The sequence below is a fragment of the Ylistrum balloti genome, unplaced genomic scaffold (assembly GCF_031769215.1).
Source record: "Ylistrum balloti isolate Yb309-2 unplaced genomic scaffold, AGI_CSIRO_Ybal_v1 Utg370728, whole genome shotgun sequence".
NCBI classification, from domain to species: domain Eukaryota; kingdom Metazoa; phylum Mollusca; class Bivalvia; order Pectinida; family Pectinidae; genus Ylistrum; species Ylistrum balloti.
Window position 1 is genome coordinate 672,788 of NW_026782431.1, and position 17,144 is coordinate 689,931.

Consider the following 17,144-nt stretch of genomic DNA (forward strand, 5'->3'; position numbering starts at 1 on the left):
AACCACAAAGAACCAAGACTATGTACATTCAATCGATACAAGGTAATTTGAAAATAATAATAATCTTCAACGATCTCCCACCTGCATAATTTTTCAATTTCCTCAAAACGCGCATCCAATAATATACCCTCCTACCAGCAAAAACTTTGATTCAGCTGTACAGGAAATCATCTTTTACTCACGCCTGTGGTAGGTTCGAACTCAGATCTTTTTCTTTCTAAGCTTATGGTCAATCTGTTGAGTAAAACAGAAACCCTCCCTAGCGGAGTCGGTAGAAGCGGCTAGTGTTTTACCTGGTTGATTCAGTTGTATAGAATCTTACCTCTATATTTTATCATTTCCTGAAACCTTTGTCTAACACATTTTTTTCTCTTTTTGTTTTAACACAATCTAAAGACGGGACAATCTTTAATGTTGCTTTATTTGTAGCAAATTTACAAATATCATCAAAACGTTCAACTTATGACTATCAATAGATTCCATAAGTCAGGAACCATTTTCATAACAGGACACCACATTTCGTCGATTCTGCTAAAATCAACCTCAAATTCCCTATTATCAGTAACAAAAACGATGTCTTTGTTTAGTTCCAGAGGAACATGATTCAAGAAAAACTGATGACATTGGTTTGTAGGCCAACGTTTCGTCCACAATACAATTTCGATCAGTTTAACAAACCAACTAATACTGCTAAGGTAAGATCAGTTATTACGCTATATCTAACTCATCCGTCGGTCTGCTTATAGTGTAATTATCTCCCTTGTAAATATCATTTCTTATCATTGTTTATTTACCAGAAAGGTTTGTTGATATATTTTAATCATATCAGAATTTGAGTATCGAAACAAGATCTGATATCTGTGTTATCAATAAATTATATTTCATTATTTTCATATATATAAATACCGATGTCCAATAACATTAATTCTAGATTGATGTTTAAATGTTTAAATTCATGTTTAAATTTTATCATTTAGCGTGATGATATCTGTGACCTGTTGTGTTCTGGTACATTTGGAAACATTCCCACAAAACCATCAGCCTCTCCTGAAGTGGAGAAAAATATTCCGTCCTCTGATAGAATTCACGAAGCGAGGCATTTGAGATCAACGATGTTGATCGAAGTTGATCTCTACAATCTCAGCCATTCACCTGGACTGGTACACGATTTTTATTACGTTGATGTTTTAAATTCTAAAAGATATCTTGAAAATGAAGTCTTATCACAGACAAAACTGCTGGTCGTATTTCTTTATTCTAAATCTCTTTTTATATTAATTTTCTATTTAATGATACAATGGCAGTTTTCTCTTCACATGATATACATAATATTAATGGATGTTTTGTTTTCTTCAAACATAGAAATCTCCTGTTTTGTTACTTAAGTATTTTCAGTTGTGTTATCTAAAATCCTACATGTACTATTACCAAGTTATCACTGTTTGTTTCCAGGAAGTCAAGCGTCTCACTCGACCAACGTTGTCTCTCGGGTATTCACCAAGAACAGAATCACCCACCAGTTCACCACCAAATCTATATCCGGTAAGAGACGTTTAATCCAATGCTAAGAATGGGAGACATTATCTTGAGCTGTGACAAAAGTTCATTACTAGCTGATGACTACATTATATATATATATATATATATATATATATAGAGAGAGAGAGAGAGAGAGAGAGAGAGAGCACTTTAATTTTCTTAGAATTATGCCTTGATTAATTCGCGTGAATGATAAAAAAAGAAATTTTATCAAACATTGTTGAACAATAATTTGCTCTACATTCTGTTTGCATTTTCATTCTAAGACATTACAAAATAAAAACAGGGTTGTTTTCCTTCTGTATTACAGGTGACAATGACCCCAGCACTGATTTGTAGAGCAAGGAGAATGTCTGCAGAAGCCACTATGTCTACATCACAAGCTGTACCAGCCATCACGTCATCAAGCTTGTCTCTAACTGAATCCATATATCTACAATCATCTTCAATGTCACCAGTTGTACCTCAAAACTGGTCTTGCTCTGTAATGGTGAATATTAGTTCAAGTACGTCAGCCAGGGGACAACAGCTGATGATAAGCATCACCGAGACCATCGAATCTCCACTTCAGCGACTGGCAATCAACACCGAATTTACAGCCTCAGTTGCAGGTGCACCATTGCATATCGCTGAACCTTCTTCAACCAGGCCGGACAGCGGTAGATTTGCGTCACTGGAGGCACAGTTAACTGCTATAGTCGAATCAAACGAAGACCAGCCGCCTCCCCTTCCCATGGGAGTAGCAAGAAGAAGGCCCCTCTATCGGGTAGCCACGCCTCCTCCAGGCGCCTGTATGGGAGCTGCGCTTCTTCCTAACAGAGCAAACGAAAATGGTAAGTTTAAAAGCTGTAGATGTATACATGACCCGTGCTATCAACTATCAATGTTTTGCTTGTATGCTCAATCCTCTGAGTATAAAGTGTTAATTAATTTTTTGGATGTTCTTTCTCTTTAATTGCAAAAGGTGAGATCTTCTTATTCGAAGAGGATCATTACAATTATCGGATTGTTGGACAGAAGATACAAACGGTGGATTGTTCAATCGATATCCTGTCAAATCTACATTATATCATTCAAACTGACCCCACGGCAGGAATGATAAATATCCTGGGATCCGGAGTGTTCGGCACGGTGAGTAGAAATGCTGCATTGCCTTTAGAAGACATCGCTCTCAGGCTTTCTGAAAAAAAAAATAACGATTTACGGAGGACACAAAAGAGACAAGAGTGAATGACAACATACATTACAAATTAAGAATTAGGTAGAGCCAAACTATGAACTATAAACCGTACAACAGAGCTGTTAGATTGTTATAACATTGTATGTAACGGGTTGGGTTTACTTGATGGGGTGGGTGTGGCATACCGTGTTGTACAGAACAGGATACGATCCTCTGGCACACTGTGAAAAGTTGTAAGATCGTATGCCACAATAGCATTTTACAACTATGGGTAGATTTCATTTTTAAAAAATACAATTAATAAAAGAGAATTAAAACAAGGTATTTTCATCCGTACTGAAAACACACTCGTATTTATTTTTCTGAATCACGTATCGGGAAATATTTCAAGATGTGATAATATGACTGTGTGAAAATTCTTTAAACATATAAACCCACATATTTATACAATGTGCTATTCTATTTTTACTACTGTCTATTTTACATAACAAAGCATTAATATATACAGTTGTTAATGGAGTTGATTTTACATTTGTTAATAATATTGTTTCTATTGATCAGTAACAAAAACGATGTCTTTGTTTAGTTCCAGAGGAACATGATTCAAGAAAAACTGATGACATTGGTTTGTAGGCCAACGTTTCGTCCGCAATACAATTTCGATCAGTTTAACAAACCAACTAATACTGCTAAGGTAAGATCAGTTATTACGCTATATCTAACTCATCCGTCGGTCTGCTTATAGTGTAATTATCTCCCTTGTAAATATCATTTCTTATCATTGTTTATTTACCAGAAAGGTTTGTTGATATATTTTAATCATATCAGAATTTGAGTATCGAAACAAGATCTGATATCTGTGTTATCAATAAATTATATTTCATTATTATCAGATATAAATACCGATGTCCAATAACATTAATTCTAGATTGATGTTTAAATTCATGTTTAAATTTTATCATTTAGCGTGATGATATCTGTGACCTGTTGTGTTCTGGTACATTTGGAAACATTCCCACAAAACCATCAGCCTCTCCTGAAGTGGAGAAAAATATTCCGTCCTCTGATAGAATTCACGAAGCGAGGCATTTGAGATCAACGATGTTAATCGAAGTTAATCTCTACAGTCTCAGCCATTCACCTGGCCTGGTACACGATTTTTATTATGTTGATGTTTTAAATTCTAAAAGATAACTTGAAAATGAAGTCTTCTCACAGACAAAACTGCTGGTCGTATTTCTTTATTCTAAATCTCTTTTTATATTAATTTTCTATTTAATGATACAATGGCAGTTTTCTCTTCACATGATATACATAATGTTAATCGATGTTTTGTTTTCTTGTTATTTTCAGTTGTGTTTACTAAAATCCTACATGTACTATTACCAAATTTTCACTGTATTTTTCACAGGAAGTCCAGCGTCTCACTCGACCAATGTTGTCTCAAGGGTATTCACCAAGGACAGAATCACCCACCTGTTCACCACCAAGTCTATATCCGGTAAGAGAGATTAATCCAATGGGAGAGTTTATCTTAACGGAAACCGAACAAACATGAAGGAACTTCTTACAAACATCACAGTGAAATTGAGCTGTGATAAAAGCTCATTAATGGCTGATGTCTACAATATATATATATACAAAGACAGCTCTTAACAATATTAAAATAACAATAATTTGTGAAAACACCTACAATCTAAGCCGTCCTACAACAGAGATCACCATCACTCCCAGTTATTTTATCGGGAGTTCAACCTGCATCATTATCATCAACATCGACAAATCTAGTCAATGCTGCAGCAAGTTCGGACAGTATCATTCATTCCTTGAATCATGCCTCCATTAATTCATATGAATGATAAAAAAGAAATCTTATTGTACATTGTTGAACAATAATTTGCTCTACATTCTGTTTGCATTTTCATTCTAAGACATTACAAAATAAAAACAGGGTTGTTTTCCTTCTGTATTACAGGTGACAATGACCCCAGTACTGATTTGTAGAGCAAGGAGAATGTCTGCAGAAGCCACTATGTCTACATCACAAGCTGTACCAGCCATCACGTCATCAAGCTTGTCTCTAACTGAATCCATATATCTACAATCATCTTCAATGTCACCAGTTGTACCTCAAAACTGGTCTTGCTCTGTAATGGTGAATATTAGTTCAAGTACGTCAGCCAGGGGACAACAGCTGATGATAAGCATCACCGAGACCATCGAATCTCCACTTCAGCGACTGGCAATCAACACCGAATTTACAGCCTCAGTTGCAGGTGCACCATTGCATATCGCTGAACCTTCTTCAACCAGGCCGGACAGCGGTAGATTTGCGTCACTGGAGGCACAGTTAACTGCTATAGTCGAATCAAACGAAGACCAGCCGCCTCCCCTTCCCATGGGAGTAGCAAGAAGAAGGCCCCTCTATCGGGTAGCCACGCCTCCTCCAGGCGCCTGTATGGGAGCTGCGCTTCTTCCTAACAGAGCAAACGAAAATGGTAAGTTTAAAAGCTGTAGATGTATACATGACCCGTGCTATCAACTATCAATGTTTTGCTTGTATGCTCAATCCTCTGAGTATAAAGTGTTAATTAATTTTTTGGATGTTCTTTCTCTTTAATTGCAAAAGGTGAGATCTTCTTATTCGAAGAGGATCATTACAATTATCGGATTGTTGGACAGAAGATACAAACGGTGGATTGTTCAATCGATATCCTGTCAAATCTACATTATATCATTCAAACTGACCCCACGGCAGGAATGATAAATATCCTGGGATCCGGAGTGTTCGACACGGTGAGTAGAAATGCTGCATTGCCTTTAGAAGACATCGCTCTCAGGCTTTCTGAAAAAAAAATTAACGATTTACGGAGGACACAAAAGAGACAAGAGTGAATGACAACATACATTACAAATTAAGAATTAGGTAGAGCCAAACTATGAACTATAAACCGTACAACAGAGCTGTTAGATTGTTATAACATTGTATGTAACGGGTTGGGTTTACTTGATGGGGTGGGTGTGGCATACCGTGTTGTACAGAACAGGATACGATCCTCTGGCACACTGTGAAAAGTTGTAAGATCGTATGCCACAATAGCATTTTACAACTATGGGTAGATTTCATTTTTAAAAAATACAATTAATAAAAGAGAATTAAAACAAGGTATTATATCATCTACGTTTTACTGAAAACACACTCGTATTTATTTTTTTTCTGAATCATGGGGTGGGTGTGGCATACCGGGAAATATTTCATAGAAAAGTTGTGATAAGTCTCTGGCGTGGATGAAATAAGCCCTGTAAACTTGTGTATCGACACAATAGGAAATTATTTGAAAAAAAAAACATATAAACTGAAAACCACATATTTATACAATGTGCTATTCTGGAAATTCTTTAAACATATAAACTCACATTTACTGCTGTTCATTTTACATAACAAAGCATTAATATATACAGTTGTTAATGGAGTTGATTTACATTTGTTAATAATATTGTTACTATTTATATCTTTTATCTACAATTGTTTTGACTGGTGAATGCTTCCTCAACGGTGATAATGAATTAATTGATAACTTCCACTATTAAGCCTATTTTGTCAAATTTAAAACACACCAATAAGTATGTAAGGGGTTGGGTTTACTTGATGGGATGGGTGTGGCATACCGTGCTGTACAGAACAGGATACGATCCTCTGGCACACTGTGGAAAGTTGTAAGATCGTAAGTCTCTGGCGTGGATGAAATAAGCCCGTAAACTTGGCCTGCTGTACATCAGAGCTTGACACAATAGCATTTTACAACTATGGGTAGATTTCATTTTGAAAAAAATACAATTGATAAAAGAGAATTACAACAAGGTATTTTCATCCGTACTGAAAAACACTCGTTTTTTATTTTTCTGAATCACGAATCGGGAAATATTTTAAGATGTGATATTATGACTCTGTTTGAAAATTCTCATATATTTATACAAGGTGCTATTCTGATTTTACTGCTGTTCATTTTACATAACAGTTTTAATATTTATAAGTAATGCAGGTTTAATCTACTGGTATATTCATAAAAATGTTTTTTTTTACTTTTAAATACATGAATTGTTATCACCGGTTTCATAAACAATTTACTTTACAAATTCAATTGATTTTCCAATGTTGAGCAATTTCGTCTCCGAGCAATACATGTAAGTACTTATTCACTATGGTTTGTGTTCTACATGTGTACGTATTGATCTAGTCACCTCCAGTATCACCACAAGTACTGTATAAAGATTTTCAATTACTTTTCCGTTGTGTATTTATGTATCAAGACATGTGAATATTTATTTCCGATTGAATTTTTTCGGAACTGATTTTCCAGTCTTCCCAAAGACTGGCTAACCATGCTTCTGTATTACAATGATTTAGATTGACTTTTTGAAAATGATAACGACTCTGACTGTGGAATTTAAAGAACTCCAGAGAGCTTTTGACCAATATTTAACACCTCCCTCTGAAAAAAAATTAGAATATTGAATTTTTCTACCCTGGACATCACCATACCCCATTCTAAACGGAAGGAACGCCTTCGTTCTCTTGTTAGGAGAGTTTTCTTTTCCAAGACACGTGAACAGCGGTATAAATACAAACGTATTTCATAATAAATAAAGATACGTCCGAATCAAGAAATAGACGAAGGAAAAAATCATAAAGTTTCTGGTTGACCACATCTTCGTCGAGTCCGGCGGTAAGATCCTCCATCAGACTTTTGGCATACCTAGGGGAGATAACTGTGTCCCTCCGTCGACTGATTTGTTGTTGTTTTCATACGAGGCTGAATTTATTGAAGATTATTTTCAAAAGCAGGTCACAAAGATCTTGCAAAGTCGTTTAATTTCACTTTCAGACATATTGATCTGATTTGTCGACTGGTAAAACTCACATTTTTTATCTGATTTGTCTGCTGGTAAAATTCACAGCTCTGATCTGATTGGTCTACAAATCTCACAACTTTGATATGATTGGTCTACAAATCTCATAACTCTTATCCGATTGGTCTGCTGTAAATCTGAGATTATTGATCAACATTAATTTCTTATCATCAATAGTCTTTTCATTTATTTGTGATAGCAACAAAGATCACATAAAACGAAGTGATTTTAACAAACCTTTTTATTTTCCATTATTTATAACAATATCTTCAGTAACACTTCAGCCATACACACAAATAAACGAAAAAGAAAAAAAACATAAAAACAAAAATAGCTGCTCACTGATCTATAGCGCCAGCTTAAACTAACACATTACAAGCAAAATATACTCAAAACAAGGGACATAATCCTCAGAAACGAAGAACAGTAGAAACTACAACACAGATCAAATAGATCGATAAGACCGTAGTTCTGAAACGATATTAGTAAAATTAAGTCTGTTGATGGATAAAAGGGTATTTAATCATTATTTCTGTGTAGTTTACATAATATCACAGTTACTATATATAAAACACACATTTCACCAAAAAACAAACAGCATTGGAACAAACAATCTTTAACTAATAAAAACACACTTGGCTAGAGTCTTAAATGTTTTTAAAACATCTATTAGTATCAGTTTACACGTGACAACGATATACACATGTATGGTTACAGCCTTTAAAAACAACGATAAAGTATACAAACATGTCGTGTTTTAGTCTTGTTTATACCACAAGATTTTAGTAGAATCTTAACTACACTAACGCATGACATCAAAAGGCTTTTAGTAGAAGATTATAGTGTGATAATTTTCACTCGATATCAAAGGGTTTAGTAGAATCTTACTTCACTAAGTCGTCAAACTAATGTATGATTTTATTTCAATAAATAACTTATATCCTCTGAAGCATATCAATACTTGAATTTGTTCAACAAACACTTTTTCACTAATTCAATCTTTAACTTTCAGATTTCTCATATTTTCAACCTTTTTTGTGATCTTCCTGGACTGACCCAGCACATTCACACACCCATCTCTGAACCATTTGTATAAGGATGAGACACTTTCAAGAATGACTTTGCTCTTTGAATTCTAGTCCAACATATAAAGGGAGACAACACCTTATTTATTCCAAGATTATGCAATGTTCAGTATATTGACCACTTTTTTAAATGAAGTGACCTGATTTTTTATTGAATTATTAAATGAATGTAGTGACTGTATATTTTAGTGGTATTCAGAATAATCTGTGTGTTTACCTGTAACTTGTGTATAGTGACCACCTGTGTATAGTGACCACCAGTGTTTACCTGTAACTTGTGTAGTGACTACCTGTGTATAGTGACCACCTGTGTTTACCTGTAACTTGTGTAGAGTGATCACCTGTGTTTACCTGTAACTTGTGTAGTGACTACCTGTGTTTACCTGTAACTTGTGTAGAGTGACCACCTGTGTATAGTGATCACCTGTGTTTACCTTTAACATGTGTAGTGGCTACCTGTGTACAGTGACCACCTGTGTTTACCTGTAACTTGTGTAGAGTGACAACCTGTGTATAGCGACCACCTGTGTTTACCTGTAACTTGTGTATAGTGACCACCTGTGTTTACCTGTAACTTGTGTATAGTGACCACCTGTGTATAGTGACTGCCTGTTTACAGTTACACGTGTTTAGCTGTAACATGTGTATAGTGACCACCTGTGTTTACCTGTAACTTGTGTAGTGACCACCTGTGTATAGTGACCACCTGTGCATAGTGACTGCCTGTGTACAGCTATACATGTGTTTAGCTGTAACATGTGTATAGCTGCCATCTATGTTTAACTGTAACCTGTTTACAGTGACCATGTGTTTTGATGTATTCTGTACTTTACAACCTCATGTGTTAGGTGGTCCCTTGTGTATAGTGACCACCACCAGCATTTGGTAATGAAACTGACCACTACTACAGTGCAGGTGTAATGAACATATTTTTCTGTTGAGTGTAGACCTTTTTAATCTGTTGGGTGAACACCTGTTTTTCTATTGTGTGGACGCCTGTTTTTCTATTGTGTGGATACCTGTTTTTCTATTGTATGTACACCTGTTTTTCTATTGTATGTACACCTGTTTTTCTATTGTGTGGACACCTGACTTTCTACTGTGTGGACTCCTGTTTTTCTATTGGGTGAACATCTGTATTATGTGAACATCTACTTATTTTTATCGTCCATACTTAGTGACAATCTCTGTTTGCTGACTACATGGTCATCTATATTAAACACAAAGAATATCTTACAAAATAAATATAATAAAACGAAATGAAATGATCTATATTAATGAAATACATATCAATGTAAACAACCGATGAAAATCAGAAATATTCTCTCGCCAACATTTACATAAAACAGAGTTATCTCCCCTCAATAATAGTTGGTGTAAAATATACTATTTTTATCTGTAAAACGAGCATCACCATTGCTGACAATGAAAACATCATGTTTATCAATCATATTTATATAACTTTAGAAGTTACATCAAAATTCACTTCCAAATTCATCCACCAATCACAATCCTCTTTGATGTCACATGGTCACTTTTATGGCATATAAAACGGATTTACGAATGAAGCAAGGGAAATCATTGTAGACACTTCATCGTCCATCCTCCACTTTGTCTTGTCGACTCGGCCTAAAAAAGAAACATTTAATAGCGGTGTAAGCCCGACTACAATATGGGAGATCATTCAAGGTTCTGTCCACTTTGTCCTCACTATCTGGAGTGACACTTCTCCGGATTTCTTCGGATCCAAGTTGAAATGCCAACCAGTCTAAAGCCTCAGTCAATCCGTCCCCTCTTAAGGCACTTACGTGGAAAAGATCTGAAAATAGTATGTTACAATAGAAACATTTCTGGTCTTCATGTTATGGTCACTACAAATCATGATGGAGGTCATTTTTCAATGTCTCGAACTTGGGACCTGAAGATCTAGCTTACTAGTTTCCAGGTTTACAGCTATTATCATGGGGCATGACAAAGTCCCTACTTACTCACCGATGTAACATTAGGTCATTATAACATTCAAATATCTCCACTAGTACTCATTTCTGGATTTGGAGTATGTAACCCAGGTAAAATACTTTGTAATCTCTGGAAATTTGAGGGCCAGTTATTTCTGGATTTGGAATACGTAACCTAGGTAATATACTATCTGTAAAACAATGCTCAACTAGTTCAAATTTTCACAGGTTTACCAAAAGCATGTGAAAGATAGGTGTATATTTACATCAGTCGAGACACACACTAAGGATATCAATAGCTTACTAATTTTATTCCCTCCTCTAAAAAGAACGCAGATATGATCCTGTCAAAAATCATTTTGTCTTTCACAATAGTTGACTAACCACCATCACCAAGTAAACCCTGCCATAATTTTGAATTTTCTTAATATACTGTTTTTAAAATTTTTTAAATGAAATAAATGGGCTGTTAAACATTCTGTAAAGATTTGACAAATATTTTTAATATTTTAGAACAAAGGATAAGTTTTCAATCGACCTACTCCAGGCATGTTTGAGCTGTCGTAGTCCGAGACGATCTTGAATTTCCTCGGACGTCATGTGTGGCTCAATGTCGCACTTGTTGGCCAGGAAGAGAAAACATGCACTGGAAAGTTCCTCTGCCTGAAGTGCTGGTTTGATGACGTCATGGTTCAGTTCATCCAGTCGTTCCTTGTCATGACTGTCAATCACTATGACGACGGCCTCCGTTCCCTTGTAGTAATGGCGGAACAGTGGCCTCTGTAAAGTTGATTTTCAACTATTGTAAATGATGTTATTTTTGATGGCTCAAATTTTAGGAGTTTTACCGAAACCATGATTTTTAAACCTAATTTCCTAAATATTGTTCATGATTTAATACAACATAGAACACCATAAAAATAAAAATCTTTGCAAACCTTTTGAAAATGGTAGTAAAACAGAATTAGAAAGTACAGGCTCCCTTAGTTTTCTTGGCTAGGGAGAATTTCCTTAGTCAAGTGGTACTCCAGCTAGACAGTGAGAGGTCATTAGTTTGAGCCCTAGTGAGGGGCTCATCATTTTTCTTGTAAACTTTGATTAGGAGGAAATAATGTAGCAGTAGAACATACAGCTACTTTACTTGTCTTGTCAAGAGGAACATTTCTCTTTAAATAGATACACGATACATCTGTTATTTCTGTGTGTATCACATAGCAAAGAATCTTGTCCCAGACAGGTCCATACAAGATCACTCTAAACTGATGATCTGATACAAAACGACAGGTGTTAACATTCAAAGTGTTTGAGTCTGTTGACATGTTCGTACCAAACAGTACCATCATCACAACTACTGCAGTGATTCTGCATCAAATGGGAATGAGAAACAAGAGGAAACAAAGGGGAATAACTCACCATTTTGTCTCGACTGCCTATATCCCAGGCAGTGAAGTTTATATCTTTGTATTGAATGCTTTCAACATTGAATCCTGGAATAGACAAAACAATTCAATCAAAACTATTGTTACCTATCATAAATTGTATTTCACTAGCTAAAACATACTCCAAACATTGCATTGACACATGTTTCACTTATTTACTTGTGATTCTAATTTGAGTTGTCTCCCTTGGAATCCTTTTGATAACAACTGAAACTATTACTACAGTAAAGAGACTAAATGGTTAGATTTGCATTTTATAACTGATAAAAAGCATTATAACAGTTAAATATCTGTTACAATTTGTATATTTTCTGTTAATTATGATATTTCAAAGTTTGCAGAACCATTTTATTATCAACTCAAAAATAGGAGCACTCCAACACTAATTCATATCATTATCGTTCAGAGAGCGTAAATGTCTTTGTGCATGCAATTTAGATTAAGATTAATTTAAATTAATTTATTTTGCTCTGTCGCAAGAGAAACAAGAAACAAGAGGTCATTTTACAAAGTAAGAAGTAAAACATGGCTTACACATTAAGTTTTGGCTAATTACATAATTATACAAAGTAAGAAGTGATATCAAAATGGCGGGTTATAGTGAGGGTTCAAAAGGTCACGTGATGAACTAGACTATCGTGATCTAAAGAGCGATGGATGGTAGACACAATAGCAAGTATCAACTAGCGTTAGTTTAAAGCTGATAATCTTTATGAATTTCTCTCAGAGAGCTTTTTAATTTTGTGAAATTTAATAAAATTTTATTTTAAGTATAACAATGCTTGTCAAAAATCAAAGGCAGGGTAAAAAATAATGACATCTAACCATTAAGTCCCTTTAAGGATATATGCTACATTTCACAATATCACAATGTTTTGTTTGAATGGTTTCCCTTGATACAATTTTCACAACAGCTGCGAGACATTTAAGGATATATGCTACTTTACAGAATATCTCTATGCTTTGTTTGAATTGTCTCCCTTACACAATTTACCATTACTTTATTTGAAGGGTTTGCTGATGGCTCATTCAGTTTAATGTTAGATTTTGTATAGCTTGACTGAAGATCAGAGTGGATTGTGTTTTTTCAGGATGCTGAGAAATGGAACTGTTCTGTGCTGTTGTGGTTGCATTCAAGGTTAAGACACATTGCCCAGTATCTTTGAAGGGCATATATGTACATGAATCATGAATGCTCTTCTGTAAACTGTTCAGTGAAATAGCCACCAGCAATCCCAAGGAGACCGACCCCATGTCAAAATGACCCTGATTACTGAACAGGTCCCAGTTTCCCAGCAGATATACAAATTGTTATGGTATCTCTCTGTAAGTGTCAACATGCCTTTCAGACAACTCATTGTACCATAATATACGCGTCTTAAGAGTTGAACTATGAATGAAGGTATATTGCACGGTAAGATACATCCCTCAGTGTAAATTTCAACTATATGTAAGATCAGTCAAATAATATAAAATGCCCAAAGGGCCTGTACTGTACACCTGATTTTGCTTAATCCAACCTATAGGAAAAGGATTTTAAAGACTTTTTCCCCTTGGGGACCTGTCCTTAGCAATTTTTGACAAATCATTGTCATTGCTACAACAGAAGGATTTAAAATAAAAAATCTATATTTCCCCTTTTGGACCCCACCCCTCTCTCCCAAGAGGGCTGAGACCCATCATTTATACAAAACTGATTCCCCTTCACCAAAGAATGCTCATAATAATTAAATCAAATTGGGACAGAGTCCAGACATTCCAGCAGAAGAAGGGTTTTAAAGGATTGGCTCTATTTACCCTATTGGGCCCTCTTCCCTCTACCTCTATTTACCCTATTGGGCCCTCTTTCCTCCCTCTCAACAAGTATGAGACCCAACATTTATACACATTGATTACCCTTCATCTGAACATGCTTCATCCCCATTTGGAGCAAAATCCAGGCATTCCTAAAGAAGGAGAAATATTGGGCTTTGCCCCTCCCATCCAGGGGGCTAAGACCCACCATTTATACCAGATTGATTTCTTTCCCTCCAAGCATGCTTCAGACCAAATTTGGACAAAATCCAACAATACCTATAGAAAAGTAAGGACATTAATGAACTTGTAAGTTTCCACATTTGGGCCCCTTAGGCCCTCTTGAGCCAAGAACTGTCATTATACAAACTTGGTTTGCCATTCCCAAAAGATGCTTCTGACCAAATTTGGTCAAAATCTGTTCAGTCATTCATAAGAAGTATAATTTTTAGTAAAATGATTATGGATGCCAGACAGCAAAAGCTGGACAGACAACACTCACCATACCATGGCTAATAAGCTTATGGGGTCTTCAGACCAGGTGAGCTAATAAATAAATTACCTGCAAATGCTTTAACTGATTTGTCCCTCAAACAATTTCCTGTTTTCTTATTTCGCGTGTTGTCGAAAACATATCGCATTCACCTTTAAATATATCTTTAGAAATACACAAAATTGTTCGGACTAAAGCATTTTGTTCAACAAAGTGTTTTAAATAGCTTCTACAATATTAACTTAAAATACAGGATGTTTGAAATCAGTATTGACCTTAGGTGTTATTTTCTGAGATAAAATACCCTGCCAGATATAGTATGTATGTGATAGTACTGTGGAATGGAGAAATGTTTCTGTTAGTCCCCACTATAGTTAGTTGTCTGCAATAGCAAACCATTATCTGACGTTGTTCAAATTTACATTATTTCAGAGTGATTTAGATGAGGAGAAGAGATGGAATTCATACAAGTTCACAATAATTTGAATTTATCAAGTATTTCACTCAAGTTCCCCGAGACATTTGACATGAAATATTGTCCCAATTTTAATTACTGTGAAACCATTAATTTTCGCAGGGTTTATTTTCACTGAACTTATGTGTCCACAAACTGTTATAACTAGTATTAGTCAAACTTATTGAGCAATGGTTATCCACAAAAACAAACGTACAAGGAAATGTGGAAAAGTGACCCACGAGAATTTATCATTCTACAGCAAATATACAGGTACAAAAACCTTTAAATCAGTAAAGCTAGCCATCTTTGTTTTTCTGTCAATGGAAATATACCTCCAGAGACTGTTACTAGTGTACAAACTGTATCATAATGTATCTCACAGACATAAATGTTGGTGATAACACTTTCAACAATCTGATTACAGAGCAGATGTTTTCCTCAAGTACGGGGACTATGATACAAGAAAAGTAAGATTTTGATCAAATTGCACTTTTGATACAAGGACAAAATTTTTAAAACAGGTAATGACTCAACTTAACACAATCCTGAGAATGTTTGTGTCTACCTATCTCTTTACGGATTCTGTCTGGAGTCTTACATTTGCCTCCATTCTGTTTTTCAGTGAGGTAGTCAGGGCTACAGCAAGGACATTCTGACTACCTCACCAGGGTCCCCCTTCTCTTGTTCAGTGACGGAGCCAGTGCTACAGCAAGGACATTCTGACTACCTTACCAGGGCCTCCCTTCTGTTGTTCAGTGAGGGAGCCAACGGTTACTGAAAGGACATTCTGACTACCTTACCAGGGCCTCCCTTCTGTTGTTCAGGGAGATAGCCAGGGCTACAGCAAGGTGGCTTTCTCACTGATCCTGGCTGTTCACAGGGCAATGAGTTCAACAACTAAACAAACTTAGTGACTTCTCTTATTATAATGCAGTGAAACTTTTGAGGCAGATGAACTTTTGCCGATAGAGCCAAAATAAGAGACGGACAATTGCCTGATGTTGAAACCGTGATAATGTTCTTATGCATTATAGGGCAAACTCATCATTGGGTGTCAGAATTCAGTTTTACATGAAGATGATTAAAAATCTAGGCAGATGTTTGTGAACATGATACTATCAAGAATTTAATCTTCACGGGGGATTTATTTTTATTAATCCATGAATTCATGGTCCACTGAATGTTAAAATTAGTATCAGATGATATATAGAGCTTTATTAATCAACAGAATCATGTGTCCACAAAATAGGGCGTTTCTGAAAAACCACGAAAATTTAGCCCCACAAAAATATAGGATTTTACAGTACAAACCTCTGGTATTATTTATAATGTTATCTATATTTCTTACCTATAGTAGGTATGACAAGGTTAAATTCCCCAAGTTTGAGTCGGTACAGCAGTGTTGTCTTCCCCACGGAATCCAAACCTGAAATTATAACACAAAATACTTTAAACACCAAAAAAAAACAAAATTCTGAAAAGAAAATGATTTTGTTTAACTCTGACCTCCTAATGTGACCTTGATTCATCCATAGCTGTAACACTCATCAATGGTCATTGAAAATAATATCTTAAGTTTCCTGGGTTTAACATTAAAATTTTAGCCTGGATCTCAGTTTAACTTGAAAATTTGCCCTTGACCTTGACTTAAAATTCAACTTTAAGATGTAGCCTGGATCACAGTTGAACTTGAAGTCTTGACCTTGACTTAAAATTCAACTTTAAGATGTAGCCTGGATCTCACTTGAACTTGATGTTTTGACCTTGACCTTGCATGATTTAACATTTAACTTTTACTATTTATCTTTCATGTTTATCTGATGATGGTGATCTAAAATAAGGTTTTACTACATATACCAAACCAGACAAGTGATTACATTAATCAATTATTGTACCAAGATTTATCTTATCTTTACAAAATATCTCCCAATACACCAAAACATCTGAATATTTATACAAATATTTCATTTTATTTATGTCCTCTTGTACAATAATTCTTAGTAACTTTAAATGATGATATGTTCATAGTGTTTCTTCTATATTTATGCCAACCCCATTTGGCCTCCGACACATACATGTTAACCCAATATGGCCTCTGAAACATGTTAACAATGTTCGTCCCAAACAGATGTTAACTTAATTGGGCCCATTACATATGTTAGCCTCATTGGACCCCTTACAAAGGTTAACCCAACTGAGTTCCTGATATATGTTAAACCCACTGGGCCCCTGACACATTTTAATCTCATTGGGACCCTCACACTTGTTAACATATTTGGCCCTTGCAC

The 17,144-nt window shown here is 35.5% G+C and overlaps 1 protein-coding gene across 1 annotated transcript; it reads right to left on the minus strand.

Annotated features, from left to right (window-relative positions):
- Window positions 1-8,445: 8,445 nt before the first annotated feature.
- LOC132557806 (ADP-ribosylation factor 3-like) lies at window positions 8,446-16,933 on the minus strand. The gene is made up of 5 exons (XM_060222335.1): window positions 16,909-16,933; window positions 16,205-16,282; window positions 12,087-12,160; window positions 11,216-11,453; window positions 8,446-10,534 (listed from the first exon to the last, which is right to left on the minus strand). Exons 1-5 carry the CDS (start codon window positions 16,931-16,933, stop codon window positions 10,308-10,310), a joined length of 642 nt encoding a protein of 213 aa, XP_060078318.1. The 3' UTR covers window positions 8,446-10,307.
- Between the last annotated feature and the right edge of the window lie 211 nt (window positions 16,934-17,144).

What these genes read in the sequence shown, in the direction of transcription:
- LOC132557806 (XM_060222335.1), bottom strand. Translation starts at nt 16,933, where the DNA reads ATGTATGTGTCGGAGGCCAAATGGG. An exon ending in CCTTGTCATACCTACTATAG is followed by an intron (nt 12,161 to 16,204) that starts GTAAGAAATATA and finishes TGTCTATTCCAG; the next exon opens with GATTCAATGTTGAAAGCATT. An exon ending in ACAGCTCAAACATGCCTGGA is followed by an intron (nt 10,535 to 11,215) that starts GTAGGTCGATTG and finishes TACTATTTTCAG; the next exon opens with ATCTTTTCCACGTAAGTGCC.